The sequence below is a fragment of the Saccopteryx leptura genome, chromosome 2, assembly GCF_036850995.1.
Source record: "Saccopteryx leptura isolate mSacLep1 chromosome 2, mSacLep1_pri_phased_curated, whole genome shotgun sequence".
NCBI classification, from domain to species: domain Eukaryota; kingdom Metazoa; phylum Chordata; class Mammalia; order Chiroptera; family Emballonuridae; genus Saccopteryx; species Saccopteryx leptura.
In genome coordinates this window covers 224,880,683-224,898,356 of record NC_089504.1, presented here as the reverse complement: position 1 = coordinate 224,898,356, position 17,674 = coordinate 224,880,683, and the positions used below count along the sequence as shown (strand labels likewise).

Here is a 17,674-nt window from a genome sequence, read left to right as displayed (position 1 = left end):
TAAAATTTTCTAACCGCCCACTGGTTCTACAGTAATGGTGATTTATAATGTAGGGAAGTAACTTTACTTTATAAAATTTATAAAGGAGAGTTACAGCAAGTTAAAGCATATAACAATAATTACTTACCAAGTCTTTTTTTTTTTAATGGAAGGTTTTTGTTTTTTTTTAAATTTTTTTTTATTCATTATAGAGAGGAGAGAGAAAGGGAGAGAGAGAGAGACAGAGAGGGAGAGAGAGAGGAGAGAGAGACAGAGAGAAAAGGTGAGGAGGAGCTGGAAGCATCAACTCCCATATGTGCCTTGACCAGGCAAGCCCAGGGTTTCAAACCGGCAACCTCAGCATTTCCAGGTCGACGCTTTATCCACTGCGCCACCACAGGTCAGGCTTACCAAGTCTTTATGTCAGATTTTTGCTAAGTTTGGCAGAAAAAATCTTTATAAAACAACTTACTATAGTTAAATCTATCTTTTTTTTTTTTTTTTAATTTATTTTTTTCTTTTATTGACAAGGATTCAAGGGTATACATTTTATTTGGGAGTTGCAGGGAACAGTAGCAGGGGTGTGGGGTAGTAAATCAGAGAACAGAAGGAAGCCAGTAATAATACGAGCAAGTGCCTGGAGTTCAGCCCCACTGGCAGAGTCTGAGACAGTGGCACAGAACAGGCACCTCCAAGTGTTTTTCCTAGGGCCAAGGGGGTTGCAGGGTTTACACACCAGCCCCCAATATTGATGGGATGAGAGCTCTTCAGGGGTATTTGAATTCCTTTGCACTTCTGGCATTTCCAGGAAGCTAGCAGAGGGATCTTCTGCATCTTTAGAGAAAACCTACACTTATTCCTGGCCTGGGCATCTAAATCAGACAGCTGTGTGGCTTTCAGAAAATTACTTCTCTCCATTTTCTTCAGACTATTAAAATGTAAATACAGGCTTGAGGAACAGAGTCCAGATGCACTCTCAGGGCTTTTGCACTAGCTCTGGTTCCTTCTGCTGGGACAGTCTTCCTCCAGCTATTGACATCATTAACTCAAATCTATCTTTTAATTTATACTTTGGTTGCTCCACTACAGCCCACCATGAAAGCTGGAACGCCCACTAGTGGGCGGTAGGTACCAGGTGGACTACCACTGATGTAGACCAACAATTAATTTGTGAAAAATCTGGATTTGTAATTTGAGAAATACAACTGTATCCCCAAGCAACAGGGAGGATTTTTAAAATAGTGTCGAGAGCTATGTTAAGGAGTAAAATGACAACTCCTATTTGATCTAAAAAAAACCTCAAAACTAAAAAAACAAACAAACAAAACTTCTATGAATAATAACCCTTGTTTGGACTTCACTTTTAAAAGATATAATAATCATCAAGCCTCAGTTAAAAATAAATCCTGACGTTTTTTGCTTGATCAGGCAGTGGCACAGTGGGTAGAGCGTCGGACTAGGACGCGGAGAACCCAGGTGTGAAACTCTGAGGTCGTCAGCTTGAGTGTGGGCTCACCAACTTGAGCATAAGCTCACTGGCTTGAGCACGGGATCATAGATATGACTCCATGGTCGCTGGCTTGAACAAGGGGTCACTAGCTCTGCTGTGGCCACCCCCCAACCACCGTAAAGGCACATATGAGAACGAAATCAATGAACTAAGATGCCACAATGAAAAGTTGATGCTTCTCATCTCCCTTCCTTTCTGCCTGTCCCTATCTGTCCCTCTCTCTGCCTCTGTCAAAACAAACACATAAATAAATTAAAAAAAAAAAAATCCTGATGTTTTAAATCCAGACCAGAATTTTAAAAAAGAAAACTTTTTTTCTATTTTTCTGAAGTTGGAAATGGGGAGGCAGTCAGACAGACTCTTGCATGCACCCGACTGGACTGGGATCCATCCGGCATGCTCACCAGGGGGCAATGCTCTGCCTATCTGGGGCGTTGCTCTGTTGCAACCAGAGCCATTCTAGCGCCTGAGGCAGAGGCCATAGAGCCATCCTCAGAGCCCGGGCCAACTTTGCTCCAATGGAGCTTTGGCTGCGGGAGGGGAAGATAGAGACAGAGAGGAAGGAGAGGGAGAGGGGTGGAGAAGCAGATGGGTGCTTCTCCTGTGTGCCCTGGCCGGGAATTGAACCCGGGACTCCTGCATGCCAGGCCAACACTCTACCACTGAACCAACCGGCCAGGGCCAAGAAAACTTTTTAAACCTTGGGGTCTTAGAGATAATAGACTTTGAGGGTCACAGTCTCTGTCACAGATACTGAAGTCTTGCCACCATTACATGAAAGCAGCAACTGATAACACATGATAAATGAACTTGGCTACTTTCAGTAGTTACAAAAACAGGCAGTGGGCTATAGGTCATAGATCACCCATCTCTGCTCTAAGAAATAGAATCCAGAGATTTGTAAAGTACAAGCATAGCTGTGCTTCAGTAACTTTATTTATGGGCATTGCAATTTGAATTTTAAAATTTTTGTGCGTTATGGAAACATCATTTTTCCTTTTATTTTTTTTGAAACAATGTTATTTATGGACATTGCAATTTGAATTTTATAATTTTCATGTGTTATGGAAACATTTTTTCTTTTATTATTTTTTCAAACAATGATGTAAAATCTATTCTTATTTGGGGGCTGTACAAATACAGGTGCCAGAAGTATTGGCACAGGGACATAGTTTGCTGACTTCCGATTTCAGAAGTTAATGCAATGTGTTAGAAAATCAGTGGAGAAGGCAAAACTGAAATTTGAACACATCTCACATTAGTTCTGGCTGTGGATTCTGAGAAGGATGGGCACAACAGCTCTCCTTCAACTGAAGTTAGAAGTATGGCCTTAGGTAAGTTCTATTTATAATTCAATTTCTTCACGTTTTAAAAGATGGAAGAAAACTTGCCTTACAGGACTATAAGTAAGGATGAACTGAAATAACATTTATATAAACAATTAGTACAATTTCTGATATTCAGCAGTAGTAAATGCTATCTTGTTATTTTTTATTACATACTTTTATCTAAATTGATACTTTAGGGATAGAAATTAGTCCTAACAGAAAAAAAAAGCCAAAGAAACAAACTGTCACATTAATTTACTATTTATTTTTTCACAGAGAGAGTCAGAGAGAGGGATAGGCAGGGACAGACAGACAGGAACGGAGAGATGAGAAGTATCAATTATTAGTTTTTCATTGCGCATTGCAACACCTTAATTGTTCATTGATTGCTTTCTCATTCGTGCCTTGACCACAGGCCTTCAGCAGACCGAGTAACCCCTTGCTGGAGCCAGCGACCTTGGCCTCAAACTGGTGAGATTTTGCTTAAAACCAGATGAGCCCACGCTCAAGCTGGCGACCTCGGGGTCTCGAACCTGGGTCTTCCACATCCCAGTCCAATGCTCTATCTGCTGCACCACTGCTCGGTCAGGCTTAATTTACTATTTAGAAGACCTTTAATTATGTATAACGCAAACAGATAATAGAAAAAAGAAAACTGACATCTTCAACTTCTTGTGAGATGTTAGGATTAAGCATTTAAATAAAAATCTAAGCTGATGATATAAAAAAACCCCCAACACTTTCTGAGCACCAGATTCTGCATTACAAATGTTTATCATGAATTACCCCACTTAATCTTCCCAATTCTATGAGGAAGATACTATTACCGTCCACATCTTCACAGAAAAGAAACTGAGGCATCAGGTTAAGTAACTTGCTGGAGGTTTACAGAGTGAAGAGGGGTGGAGCCTGGATTGCGACACAAGCCATTTTCCATCAGACACTGTAATAATTGAGATGGTACCATGGAAAATCTGAGAAACAAAATTACTAAATTATCGTCCCAAAGAGCGAAAAGCTATTTTCGTTTAATGGAAATCACAGATTTGCCATTTGTATTGAAATATCTGAAAGAAACACAGCTTTAAATTTAGTTTGAGTAAGGGGGGAAGAGAAGACAGCCTGAAGAATCCTCTCCAGGAACGGTTAGGCCTTGACTTCAGTGCCTTAGTTTGGGTTGAGACTGTCTCTTACTAGCTGGACACCTCGAGGCACTTAACCTTCGCGGTTTCGGTCATCTCAATGAGTAACACGAGATAAGAACTAGGTAAAGCCTGAATTTCAATGGACTCGGTGAGTAATATAAAGCAGAAAGCAATTGCAAAAGTGCATTAATGTGCAAGAGTCAAGGAGTGCATAACAAAAAATTTTTTCAATCCAGGCTTACGACTTAAATAGCATAAAAATACAAGAGGGCCCTGAATCTTAGAAAGCAAGGGAAGTGCCTGACCAGGCGGTGGCGCAGTGGATAGAGCGTCGGACTGGGATGCAGAGGACCCAGGTTCGAGACCCCAAGGTCGCCAGCTTGAGCGCAGGCTCATCTGGTTTGAGCAAAAGCCCACCAGCTTGAACCCAAGGTCGCTGGCTCCAGCAAGGGGCTACTCGGTCTGCTGAAGGCTCGCGGTCAAGGCACATATGAGAAAGCAATCAATGAACAACTAAGGTGTTGCAACGCGCAATGAAAAACTGATGATTGATGCTTCTCATCTCTCTCCATTCCTGTCTGTCCTTGTCTATCTCTCTCTCTGACTCACTCTCTGTCTCTGTAAAAAAAAAAAAAAAAAAAAGCAAGGGAAGTGATAGAGCCAAAGTAAACCTGTTACAAGGAAAGAGCACATGGCCAACCCCCCACCCGCGCATTTAAAAATAAGATGAAAATTCCCGCAGCCAACCCATCCCTATACTTTCATTCCATCGGTGACATGAAACCTCCACACCAAGCACATAGGTACAGGTATTTTACTTAGCGGCAGATAGGGTTCACGCACCTACACGGGGACGCAAGCGGTCAGTTCGCGGCATGCACACTCTCCCCCGCGCGCAGCGCCGGAAGTGGGGCCGAGAGGGAGGCCCGGCCCCGGGCCCCGCCCACCCTAGGAGGGGGGTCCTCCTCCTCTTCCCACTGGTCAGCTTGTACCCTGGTCTCTGACGCGAGGTAATCGAGTGTGACTCCCTCCCCTTCTCGGGCGCGGCTTAAGCTCAGTTCTCCGCACAGCCACTAAACCCATTTACATTTACAATGTAACGCTATAGCGTCGAGTGCCACACAGCGTCTGTTATTACCCGAGCGCCCTGAACGCTAAATCCACATGTAGCTAGTTGTGTGTAGCCCACGAGTCAGAACGGAGCCGCAACAGGAAGAAGTGTCCTGACACGCCTGGCTCTGGCTCCTGACCAGAAAGCACCAGGTTTTGAAGGCAGGTCACTCCTATTGCTTAAAGAAATAAAGAGAAAAACCGTGTAAGATGTTATGGGAAAAACGAGGTAAAAAAAACCACCCGTGTTCTTCGTGTTGCATCACAGTGGGGGCGTGCGTTGATAAATGCTTTCTCGATACAGCTCCCTGCTGAAAAACTTGGAATGTTGGAGACCCCTGTCAAACACTATGTTTCCCTGCTTGCTCCCTTTCCTTATGCCATTTAACCTGGGCATTTAGTAGCTCAAGTAAGCCTCGTAAACACCCAAAACACCGCTGACAAAATCGACTGGAGAGACCGTTCCTGTAATGGCGCCTGCGTCAGTTACTAACATGGCGGACTGAGCCGTACGCGGCGCAAACGTCAGCAGCTCTACCCTAGCCGCTCAGAAACAGCGGAGGAGAGCAGGACCGTGTTCACTGATTGGCCCAACGTCGGAGCGTGCGGCTCCGGACGTTCCCACAAAAGCCAATCAGGCCGGCGACAGACGGAATTGGCCGCTGCGCCTCCTCCCAAGGCATTCTGGGAGCCTGGAGGACTAGCGAGGAGGAGTTGAGAGAACGGAGCGGACGCCATGGCGACCAACATCGAGCAGATTTTTAGGTCTTTCGTCGTCAGTAAATTCCGGGAAATTCAACAGGAGCTCTCCAGGTAAGCGTTTCCCAATGTCTTCTGCTCCCAAAGGACCGACAGAGCCCCGCGTAGCCCTCCATGACACCTTTATTTAGGGATGCCGTCGTTCCCCGCCTCAGGCCCCGCCTGGGCCTGGGATCCATTTTACGCCCTTCCCCCCATCCGCTCCTTTCCCAGCGCGGAACTTCGCCCTTTCCGCCGCAGCCCCGTCCCCCTCTCCGGGAACCGAGTTAAGACTCTGGCCGCTGTCTCCCTGTTGCCGCTCCCTACGCTTTTGCTGCTGTGGGCCTGCTTGTGCACCAGGAACGGCCTAGTTCCTCTTCAGCTCCTCCTCCGCCGCCGCGTTTCCCCTCCCCCCTCAGCCTTCGCCGCTCTCGCCGGCCGGTGCCGGTTACCACCCAGGGTCTTTACCGGCCGTTTGAGTACACTTAAATCTGCTTTGTGTCCTGCAAGCTTGAGACCGTCACAGGGTCGGGATCCTCTTAATTAGATTATTTGCGTCCTAGTGTCCGGTGCCTTCCACCAGGCAGCGTTCTAATCGATTAGAAATGCAAGTTAAAGCGGCTCAGGGTAATGGTGGCTACTTGGACAAAACGTTCGAGGCGAGCCTGGAAGGGAACTTTGAATTACGAGTCATTTTTTAATTCGGTGAATGGGAGATGGGCTTTGTGTGTAGGTGTAAATTTTTAGTTGCCACCCTCGCCCTGGTAGACGTACTTAAACGGCACGGTATTTTGCCTTTGCCGGTCGACCTCACATACGTAGGTTATTCTTGGTTCCACAAAATTTAAACGGCGAGAGCGTTCCAGGGAAACAGTTGTTTACTCGCAAGGGGATCTGGAGTGGGTCGTGCTGTTCACTGGTCGTCTTATATTTTTTGCTTTATGTAACGTAAATATTTGTTCCAAACTCAAATGTTTTTGTTAGTTGTATTTTAGAAGTTGAGAACGAGAGCAATACCTGACTTTGAAAATCAGCCGAAAACGCAGTTGTAAAATAAGCGCTCAAATTAACATAGGGTTATTGGGGCAATGTACTTAATAATAGCGTTGCTAATATTGCTATTTTTACAGGATATGTTGCTTTTTAGGTGAGAAATACAGCCGCTCACTCATTTCGTTGCTTTTAAAATTTTTGTTACAGGCTTGTTTTTTTGGGGTGATGAGAAAAGACCAGAGCTAAGGGAATATATATGTTTTTTGGAAACTTTAGTAATTGCATGCACTAAGTAGTTGTGTTTGCTTATTATAACGTATTAAAATTTTTTATGTTAGGAGATAACTTTGGTTGTAGAGAATTTAGACAAAATAGAGAAAACTTTAAAACAACAGTTATTTTTTTGCTTGTTGTATTGTTTTGTTTCCCTGTGCCTACAGATGCACATACATGTTTTGTGAAATCATCTAGTTTGGTGTTGTTTTTAAACCTAATATTTTGTGAACAAGTTTGTCTTTTATCACAGTCTTAGTATTTGGGACATTTTTCTTGGTTTCTTGGAATTCTGTTGTAGGAATTTACTGGTGAATGTTTAGGTGGTTTGAAATTTTCATCTCAACTATTTGAGATAAATATCCTTATAGCTTTATAATGATTATTTTCTCATATATATTTCTTAGTTGCACTTTTCTGATATTTAAATCAGTTGATTTCTTAGCGAGGTAATTACGTATGTATTCGTGCCTAGGAAATGTGTAAAATAAATATCTCCCAAAGAAAAATCTAAAAAGAATATTAGGTAAAGCGATTTATTATAGAATGTTTAGCTTCTCAAGTAACATGTAATACATTATCAGTCTAAAAACAGATTTTTGATTATTTGCCATTTAAGTAAGCTTTATTTCCCATTTTTTCATTCATTTTTACAGTTGTCAGTTTGGGTGAGGAGACTGACATTTATCAATAGATAAATTAAAATAAGTTATCTGTAAATATGCACTTGGTGGTTAAGAGTTTGAGCTTTGGTTTTGAGTTCCAGCTTCACCTCTTGATAGCTGTGTGATTTGCAGCTAGGTTTTCTCTCTGCCTCATATTTCTCATTTATAAAACCAGAATAATAGTTCTAGTCTTAAGAGTTTTGTTAGGGTTAAATGGGTTTTTAAAATATAGAACCTTTTCACATTAACAGTCAACAAATGTTAATTATGTGATTGTATTACAAAACAAATGTTCATTAACATTTAATTGCTGATTTTTTTATGTCTTTTTGTTTTTTGACTGTTCAGACTTTTATCAGGTTAGTGGAGCATAGTTGATCTGTTTTTTTTAGCAAGAACTTAAGGTAGATTAAATTGAATGTGTTGTTGAAATTACTTTTCAAAAACAATTTTGCAAATCTACACAGAAATAGTAAAGAGTAACTAGGTAAATGACATGTCAAGACTCTTCTGTCTAAAACAACAGATGAACTCTCTACAGAGAGCAGATTGGTGGTTATGAGGGGTGTTAGAGAGGAAGGAATGAGTAAGGGGTGAGTTGTATGGCAATTGATGGTAACTAACTAGACTTTCCTCGATGATTATCTTGAAGTGAAAATACATTTAAGCTATCCATCCATTTACTGTTATAAGTGATTGTCACTTGTTTTACATGAATTTTTTTGATCTCCAGAACTTTAATACTGGGATTTTTGATAACTGGGTAAAAATTGTATAAATATATTTTTCTTTTAAAACTTTTTGGCATTTTATTAACTGGTCAGTTTAAGTATGATTTGATGGTGTATTTACGAATTTTACCTGAGGTTTCTTTGGCTGATTTTGTGTTCCTTGATACTGTTGATGATTGTGATCTATGGACAGGTGTGGCTTTGATAGCGGCTACATAGCTTCTATCATAACGTCATATTTTGGGGGGATTTGTGATTACAGTCTTAATAATTTTCTCTCCTGAGATAAATAATGCAGGTAACTATAATCTGAAATGAGCTTAGAAACATGATTTAAAGACTTATTTCACAGTTCTGAAGACTAAGTGTAAAAATAAAAATGTGCCAACTGTAAGTAGATAATGTTAAGGAAGCACTACTGATAGGAAATATCATCTGGAAGAAATACAAAAATGGTGAAATGTGTTAATAGAAGAGTGTTTTAATCCGTTGAGTTACAAATGTTAACCTTACTGTATGATGTGATAAAAAATATTAATGAATTTTGGTAACTTTTCTTGTCAAGTGGAAGGAATGAAGGCCAGCTCAATGGTGAAACAAATACACCCATTGAAGGAAACCAGGCAGGTGATGCAGCTGCCTCTGCCAGGAGCCTCCCAAATGAAGAAATAGTTCAGAAGATAGAGGAAGTACTTTCTGGGGTCTTAGATACAGAACTACGCTGTAAGCCAGGTAAGCTGGAGATAATCAGCTATCTCAAAAACTTGAAGATTTTTAATAGTTAACAGGATTATTTCTTAATTACATGGAATTAAAATGTTTGGTAGTTCTAAAACTTCAATAAATTTAAGTTTCAGTTTAATTTGTTTACTAAAGACTTTGACGCCTTTGAAAATACAGTTGGATTAAAATAGGAGCACTGAGGCACTTTGGTGGTGGAATAGGACTTTTTTATTATTTAGTCATGTGCTTCGGTGCCAGGATTTTGAAAGTGGTTTTCGTGGAGCCACTGGATGGAAGAAACAGGAGCCTGGACCTTACATTTGTAACGGCTTAAAACCCTGGGAGGTTTTTATTTTAAAAACCATGTGTAAAGATTGCGTTGTTTTTGCATCTACCGCTCTTAAAAGTGCAGTAAATACAAAGGAATCATTGCTTGAATATTTAGCATTTTTAGAATTGATTAAATAATTGGTGCTTAGACATGAAGGCATTATGATCAGTCACAAAAATAACAGTATTTTCATTTAGTTTTAGGAAATGTGTGGTGTAGTTTCTCATTTAAAAAATTTTAAAAGTTAAAATTTTTATTATTTTTTTTGGTATATGGTGTGGTAAAAAAGCAAACTTGAGCCTACTAGATTCATGGTTCCAGTAACATTTTCTTGAGTGATATTTGGTGCATAATAAACAATTGGTTAGTTTGCTTTGGAATACATCTTGTTATGTGTTTATTTTATCCATAAATTTAATGGCCTGGGTTTTGGATCAACTTTTATTGGGATTATTAAGACGTATCTAATTAGATACCGGCATTAGAGTAAATCCTGCTAGGTTATAAAGTAGACTATAAGCCACTTTCTCTTTTCAAATATGCAAATTGAATGTTGTTTTTTTTTCTTAGAGACACTGAAAGGGAGATAGATGAGAAACATCAACTTGTACTTGTGTCACTTCAGTTGTTCATTGATTGCTTCTTATACGTGCCTGGTGGGGTTTGGGGGTGGCTCAAGCCAAGCCAGTGACCCTTTGCCCAATTGGCGACCTTAGTGTCCCAGGATGATGCTCTATCCACTGCACCACCAAACGGTCAGGGGGAAGTGTTCTTAAGTTACATATTAAAGGGTATAAGAAATTTCTTCATAAAATGACTTTATTTATTTATTTTTTGGTAGTAACATTAAAAAATTGATTCTTAATTTTAGAAGATTATTGCAAGAAAGATGTTATTTTTATTAGGATATAACATGGGTGTGATAAGATAAAGTTAGTTCCGTATTAATGCTTTGCATTTATTCAGACCTTTGTATATAAAACAATCAGTAGTATTTGCTGAGGGCTAGTTACTGTCACCAGGCATTGTTCAGTGTACTTTGTATGTTTTACCTTACCTTGCCCTTTAACTCTAGGGGATAGAATATCAGTAGTTTTGTCCAGTCTGTTCATCCTAGTGAGTGGTGGATTGATTGATGATTTGAAAGTAGAGTTTGTTTCAGATCCAGTGCCATGCTGCTTTCTATATAAATAGGAGTTATGAAATAACCACGGTATTCAGTGTGGGTGTTTTAAAGGAATTCTAATAATTGGTATAATGAAAGAGAGTTATCTATAAGTGCAGTTTAAAGTAGTTTGCTATAATTTGAGAGCTGCAGAAAATAATTGTTTTAAATGAATTTAGTTGAAACACATTTTAATGTAATTCTAAAAGTTTTTGTTAATACACTAAGAACTTATTTTTCACCCAGGCTTTAGTTGTACAAGTATTGGAAAAGTGTTAGTCTTTAGATCAGGGGTCCCCAAACTTTTTACATAGGGGGCCAGTTCATTGTCCCTCAGACCTTTGGAGGGCCGGACTATAAAAAAAAACTATGAACAAATCCCTATGCACACTGCACATATCTTATTTTAAAGTAAAAAAACAAAACGGGAACAAATACAATATTTAAAATAAAGAACAAGTAAATTTAAATCAACAGACTGACCAGTATTTCAATGGGAACTATGCTCCTCTCACTGACCACCAATGAAAGAGGTGCCCCTTCTGAAAGTGCGGCGGGGCCAGATAAATGGCCTCAGGGGGCTGCAGTTTGGGGTCCCCTGCTTTAGATCATTGGTTTATGAAAAGTAGTTTGGTAACATTTTATTTAACAAGAAGTGTTACACTGTGGTATATTAACATGGAGTGTAAATCTTGGCTTATATCATTTATCAAAATCTACTTTGAGGAAGGTTTGACAAATTAAAATTAATTTTTCTGAATTTCAGACTTGAAGGAGGCCTCCAGAAAAAGTAGGTGTGTGTCTGTTCAAACAGACCCTACTGATGAAGTTCCCACCAAAAAGTCAAAGAAGCATAAAAAGCACAAAAATAAAAAGAAGAAAAAGAAGAAAGAAAAGGAAAAAAAATATAAAAGACAACCAGAGGAATCTGAATCAAAGCCTAAATCCCCTGATGAAGAGAACATGGACTTAGAATCAGATTCCTTTTTGAAGTTTGAGTCTGAATCTTCAGCAATGGCACTGGAACATTCTGTAAGAGCATTTGGGCTATCTGAGACCAGTGAAACTCCTGCAGTTGTTGTAGAACCTCCTATAGTATCGATGGAGGTATCACAGCCATACACCTTGGAGACTCTGAAGCTAGATTCAAAAACTATAGATCTGTCAGTTGCATCTACATCAGTAATCTCTGTGCAGTCAGAGCAGCCTGTGGCAGTAATGCTGGAACCACCCATGCCACCTATGACAAAGATTCTGGTGGATTCTTTTTCAACAGCACCAGTGCTTACTACAACAGTAGTGCTAAAGTCGTCTGAGCCAGTGGTAACAATGTCAGCGGAATGTCAGATGAAGTCTGTGCTGCAGTCTTTGGAGAGCACACCTCCAGAGCCATCAAAGATCATGTTAGAGCCTCCAGTAGTAAAAGTGCTAGAGCCATCAGAAACCCATGTAATAGCATCAGAGACACCTACTGAGGTACACTCTGAGCCAAGCACATCAACAACAATCGATTTTCCAGAGTCTTCTGCAACTGAAGTACTAGGATTGCCTGAGCAGCCTGTAGAAGTACCATCGGAGACTGCAGATTCATCCATGACAAGATCGCAGGAGTTGCTGGAGCTGCCCAAGTCCACATTGGAGTTGCCGGAGTCGTCGGTGGCCTCAGCGGTGGAGTTGCCGGGGCCACCTGCGACCTCCATGCCGGAGTTGCAGGGGCCCCCTGTGACTCCAGTGTCGGAGTTACCTGGGCCCTCTGCTACCCCGGTGCTAGAGTTGCCAGGGCCCCCTTCTACCCCAGTGCCTGAGTTGCTAGGGCCCCCTGCGACAACAGTGCCTGAGTTGCCGGGGCCCTCAGTGACATCAGTGCCACAGTTGTCGCAGGAGTTGCCAGGGCTTCCAGCTCCATTCATGGGGTTGGAGCCACCACAGGAGGTACCAGAGCCACCTGTGATGGCACAGGAGTTGCCAGGGCAGCCTGTGGTAACAGTAGCAATGGAGTTGACCGAGCAACCTGCGGCGACGACAGAGTTGGAGCAGCCTGTGCGAATGACAACGGTGGAGCATCCTGGGCAGCCTGAGGTGACAACGGCAACAGCGTTGCTGGGGCAGTCTGAGGCAGCGATGGTGCTGGAGTTGCCAGGGCAGCCAGTGGCAACAACAGCACTGGAGTTGCCAGGGCAGCCTTCGGTGACTGGGGTGCCGGAGTTGCCAGGGCTGCCTTCGGCAACTAGGGCGCTGGAGTTGTCTGGGCAGCCTGTGGCAACTGGGGCTCTGGAGTTGCCTGGGCAGCTCATGGCAACTGGGGCACTGGAGTTCTCGGGGCAGTCTGGGGCAGCTGGAGCACTGGAGCTTTTGGGGCAGCCTCTGGCAACAGGGGTTCTGGAGTTGCCGGGGCAGCCCGGGGCGCCAGAGTTGCCTGGGCAGCCTGTGGCAACTGTGGCGCTGGAGATCTCTGTTCAGTCTGTGGTGACAACAACGGAGCTGTCAACGATGACCGTGTCGCAGTCCCTGGAGGTGCCCTCGACGACAGCGCTGGAATCATATAATACGGTAGCACAGGAGCTGCCTACTACATTAGTGGGGGAGACGTCTATAACAGTAGGAGTGGATCCCTTGATGGCCCAAGAATCCCATATGTTAGCTTCTAACACCATGGAGACCCATATGTTAGCGTCCAACAGCATGGACTCCCAAATGCTAGCATCCAACACCATGGACTCCCAGATGCTAGCGTCCAACACCATGGACTCCCAGATGTTAGCCACCAGCTCCATGGAATCCCAGATGTTAGCCACCAGCTCCATGGACTCCCAGATGTTAGCCACCAGCTCCATGGACTCCCAGATGTTAGCCACCAGCTCCATGGACTCCCAGATGTTAGCCACCAGCTCCATGGACTCGCAGATGTTAGCCACCAGCTCCATGGACTCGCAGATGTTAGCCACCAGCTCCATGGACTCCCAGATGTTAGCCACCAGCTCCATGGACTCCCAGATGTTAGCCACCAGTTCCATGGACTCCCAGATGTTAGCAACCAGCACCATGGATTCCCAGATGTTAGCAACTAGTTCTATGGACTCCCAGATGTTAGCATCTGGCACTATGGACTCTCAGATGTTAGCTTCCGGCACCATGGATGCCCAGATGTTAGCTTCTGGCAGCATGGATGCCCAGATGTTAGCGTCTAGTACTCAAGATTCTTCTATGTTGGGTTCAAAATCTCCTGATCCCTATAGGTTAGCTCAGGATCCTTACAGGTTAGCTCAGGATCCTTACAGGTTAGGTCATGACCCTTATAGACTAGGTCATGATGCCTACAGGTTAGGGCAAGACCCTTATAGATTAGGCCATGATCCCTACAGACTAACTCCTGATCCCTATAGGATGTCACCTAGACCTTATAGGATAGCACCCAGATCCTATAGGGTAGCCCCCAGGCCATATAGATTAGCACCTAGACCCCTGATGTTAGCATCTAGACGTTCTATGATGATGTCCTATGCTGCAGAACGTTCCATGATGTCATCTTATGAACGTTCTATGATGTCTTATGAGCGGTCTATGATGTCCCCTATGGCTGAGCGTTCTATGATGTCAGCCTATGAACGCTCTATGATGTCTGCGTATGAGCGCTCTATGATGTCCCCTATGGCTGAGCGCTCCATGATGTCAGCTTACGAGCGCTCCATGATGTCAGCTTATGAGCGTTCCATGATGTCCCCAATGGCTGACCGATCAATGATGTCAATGGGTGCCGACCGGTCTATGATGTCGTCATACTCTACTGCTGACCGGTCTATGATGTCATCGTACTCTGCAGCTGACCGAACTATGATGTCATCTTACACTGCTGATCGTTCAATGATGTCTATGGCAGCTGATTCTTACACCGATTCTTATACTGATACGTATTCAGAGGCATATATGGTGCCACCCTTGCCCCCTGAAGAGCCTCCAACAATGCCACCATTGCCACCTGAAGAGCCACCAATGACACCACCATTGCCTCCCGAGGAACCACCGGAGGGCCCAGCATTACCCACTGAGCAGTCAGCATTAACAGCTGAAAATACTTGGCCAACTGAGGTGTCAGCATTACCTCCTGAAGAGGCTGTATCTCTGCCTGAACCTCCTGTGAGTCAAAATGAGATCTCAGAGCCTTCGATAGTGCCTGCTAATTATCCAGTGTCAGCATCGGATCCTTCAATGTTAGCCTCAGAGGCTGCAGTAACTGTTCCAGAGCTACCACCGGAGCCTGAGTCTTTAGTTGCATCAACACCTATAGAGTCTGCTGCAGTAGCAGAAGAGCATGAAATTGTTCCAGAGAGACCAGTGACTTATGTGGTATCCGAAACTCCCATGTCAGCTGAACCATCAGAGTCTTCTATTATGTCAGAGACAGCAGAAACCTTTGATTCCATGAGTGCTTCAGGACACATTGTGTCAGGGATATCTGTGCCCCTCCCTGAGCCTGCAGTAACTATTCCAGAGCCATCGCAGAGCACTCTGGACTTGTCAGCCATGGTGGTCTCAGAGGTACCTTTGGTTGCTCTCCCGGAGCCCCTGGCCGAGACTGTCCCGGAGCCCCCGGCTGAAGCTGTCCCGGAGCCCCCAGCTGAAGCTGTCCCAGAGCCCCCAGCTGAAGCTGTCCCGGAGCCCCCAGCCGAAGCTGTCCTGGAGCCCCCAGCTGAAGCTGTCCCAGAGTCCCTGGCTATGACTGTCCCTGGGCCACCTGCTGTGGCTATACCAGGGCCACCAGCTGAGGCTGTCCTGGAGCCTCTGGCCTTGGTTGAGCCAGAGCACGTAACCATCCCTGTGCCAGTTGTTTCTGCTCCAGAGGCTGCTATGCCTGTCCTGGAACCAGCAGTGTTGGTCCCTCAACCTTACATTATTCCAGAATCATCTGTTTCTGTCCAAGAACCCACAGTGACAGTTTCAGAACCTGATGTCACTCTCTCAGAGCAGACTCAAATATCAGCTGAGATGGTTTTAGAGTCTTCACCAGGGATGCTGAAGTCTAGTGTTGTAAAAGGAATTAGCTTGATATCTGATAATCAAAGTCTTGTTCCAGAGCATGGCATGCAGGAGGTTCCCATGCATTCAGATGAAGAGCCACATGCTGAAGGACATGTGAAGAATGACTCTTATAAAAGTGAACATGGTATAAATAGAGACCATGATATAAATAATTACTTAATAGCTAAAGAGATAGAACATAGCACAGTGTCTGCTGCCAGCATTGTTGCTGGTGGTGAAATTAGTGAAGAGAAAATTTTGCCCATTAATGAGACTAAACAATGCACAGTATTGGATACTTGCCCTAGTGTTAGTGAAGCTGATGAGGGAGGAACTGTATCTCCTACTGGTCCCCTTGCTCTTGAATCTGATATAATGGGACCTAGTAAGGTTATTGAATTTGTGACAACATCTGCTCTCAGTTCAATTAGTAAATATGATGAAGTATCTTTAACTACTCAAGATACTGAACATGACATGGTAATTTCCACCAGCCCCAGTGGTGGTAGTGAGACTGACATAGAGGGACCTTTGCCTGCTAAAGACATTCATCTTGATTTATTATCTAATAACTTTATTGGTAATGATGTAGAAGGACCATTACCTACAAAAGAGAGTGACCAGACATTAGCAGTTGTGCTCAGCCCTAAAGAAAGTAGTGGAGATAAAGAAGTACCTCTCCCTAATAAAGAGATATTGTCTGAATCTGGAATTTCTGCAAATATTGATGATATTAATGAAGCAGATTTAGTAAGACCATTACTTCCTAAGGACATGGAACGTCTTACAAACCTCAGAGCTGGTATTGAAGGACCTTTACTTGCAAGTGAAGTTGAACGTGACAAATCTGCTGCCAGTCCAGTTGTAATTAATATACCAGAAAGGGCTTCTGAGTCTTCTTCAGAGGAAAAAGATGATTATGAAATTTTTGTAAAAGTTAAGGACACACATGAGAAAAGCAAGAAAAATAAGAACCGAGATAAAGGTGAAAAAGAGAAGAAAAGAGACTCTTCGTTAAGATCTCGAAGTAAGCGGTCTAAGTCTTCTGAACACAAATCACGCAAGCGTACCAGTGAATCTCGTTCTAGGGCAAGGAAGAGATCATCTAAGTCCAAGTCTCATCGCTCTCAAACACGTTCACGGTCACGTTCAAGACGCAGGAGGAGGAGCAGCAGGTCAAGATCAAAGTCTAGAGGAAGGAGATCTGTATCAAAAGAGAAGCGCAAAAGATCTCCGAAGCACAGATCCAAGTCCAGGGAAAGAAAAAGAAAAAGATCAAGCTCCAGGGATAACCGGAAAACTGTTAGAGCTCGAAGTCGCACCCCTAGTCGGCGAAGTCGTAGTCACACTCCGAGTCGTCGAAGAAGATCTAGATCTGTGGGGAGAAGGAGCTTTAGCATTTCTCCAAGCAGGCGGAGCCGCACCCCGAGTCGACGGAGCCGCACCCCGAGTCGACGGAGCCGCACCCCGAGCCGACGGAGTCGCACCCCGAGCCGACGGAGAAGATCAAGGTCTGTGGTGAGAAGACGAAGCTTCAGTATATCACCAGTCAGGTTAAGGCGATCACGAACACCCTTGAGAAGAAGGTTTAGCAGATCTCCCCTCCGCCGCAAACGATCACGGTCTTCGGAAAGAGGCAGATCACCTAAACGTCTGACAGATTTGAGTGAGTCATTTTAAAACTTAATGATAGTGTTATGAAAAATGAATGAAATCTGAGTTTTTTCTAATTTTTTGAGTCAAATGGAATACTTTGGGTTCTTGGTTTAGGATAAATGTTTCTCTAATTTAAAAAAATTTTTTTCCATTGATTTATGAGGGAGAGGGGGAGGGAGAAAGGAGAGAAACATCAACTTGTTTGATTTAGTTCCATTTAGTTTTGCATTCCTTGATTGTTTCTTATATGTGTCCTGACCAGGGATAGAACCTGAGAGCAAGCTCAGGGACGACACTCTATCCATTGAACC

General features: G+C 43.3%; 2 protein-coding genes across 9 annotated transcripts in view; one reads left to right on the top strand and one right to left on the bottom strand.

Annotated features, from left to right (window-relative positions):
* The window catches only part of GART (phosphoribosylglycinamide formyltransferase, phosphoribosylglycinamide synthetase, phosphoribosylaminoimidazole synthetase), a 38,310-nt gene extending 33,437 nt beyond the window's left edge, over positions 1-4,873 (bottom strand). The window contains exon 1 of the mRNA XM_066370293.1: positions 4,806-4,873. The gene's annotated coding sequence lies outside the window, so the exon portion shown is untranslated. The remainder of the gene's footprint in view (positions 1-4,805) is intronic.
* Positions 4,874-5,743: 870 nt separating this feature from the next.
* Positions 5,744-17,674, top strand: part of SON (SON DNA and RNA binding protein) — a 32,683-nt gene continuing 20,752 nt past the window's right edge. For all 8 annotated transcript variants that reach the window (XR_010749338.1, XR_010749337.1, XM_066370279.1 and 5 more), the window contains exons 1-3: positions 5,744-5,885; positions 9,038-9,204; positions 11,458-17,373. Coding sequence is in view for 6 of the 8 variants with exons in the window: in XM_066370279.1 (XP_066226376.1) it covers positions 5,809-5,885; positions 9,038-9,204; positions 11,458-17,373 (6,160 nt within the window). In the remaining 2 variants the exon portion in view is untranslated. The remainder of the gene's footprint in view (positions 5,886-9,037; positions 9,205-11,457; positions 17,374-17,674) is intronic.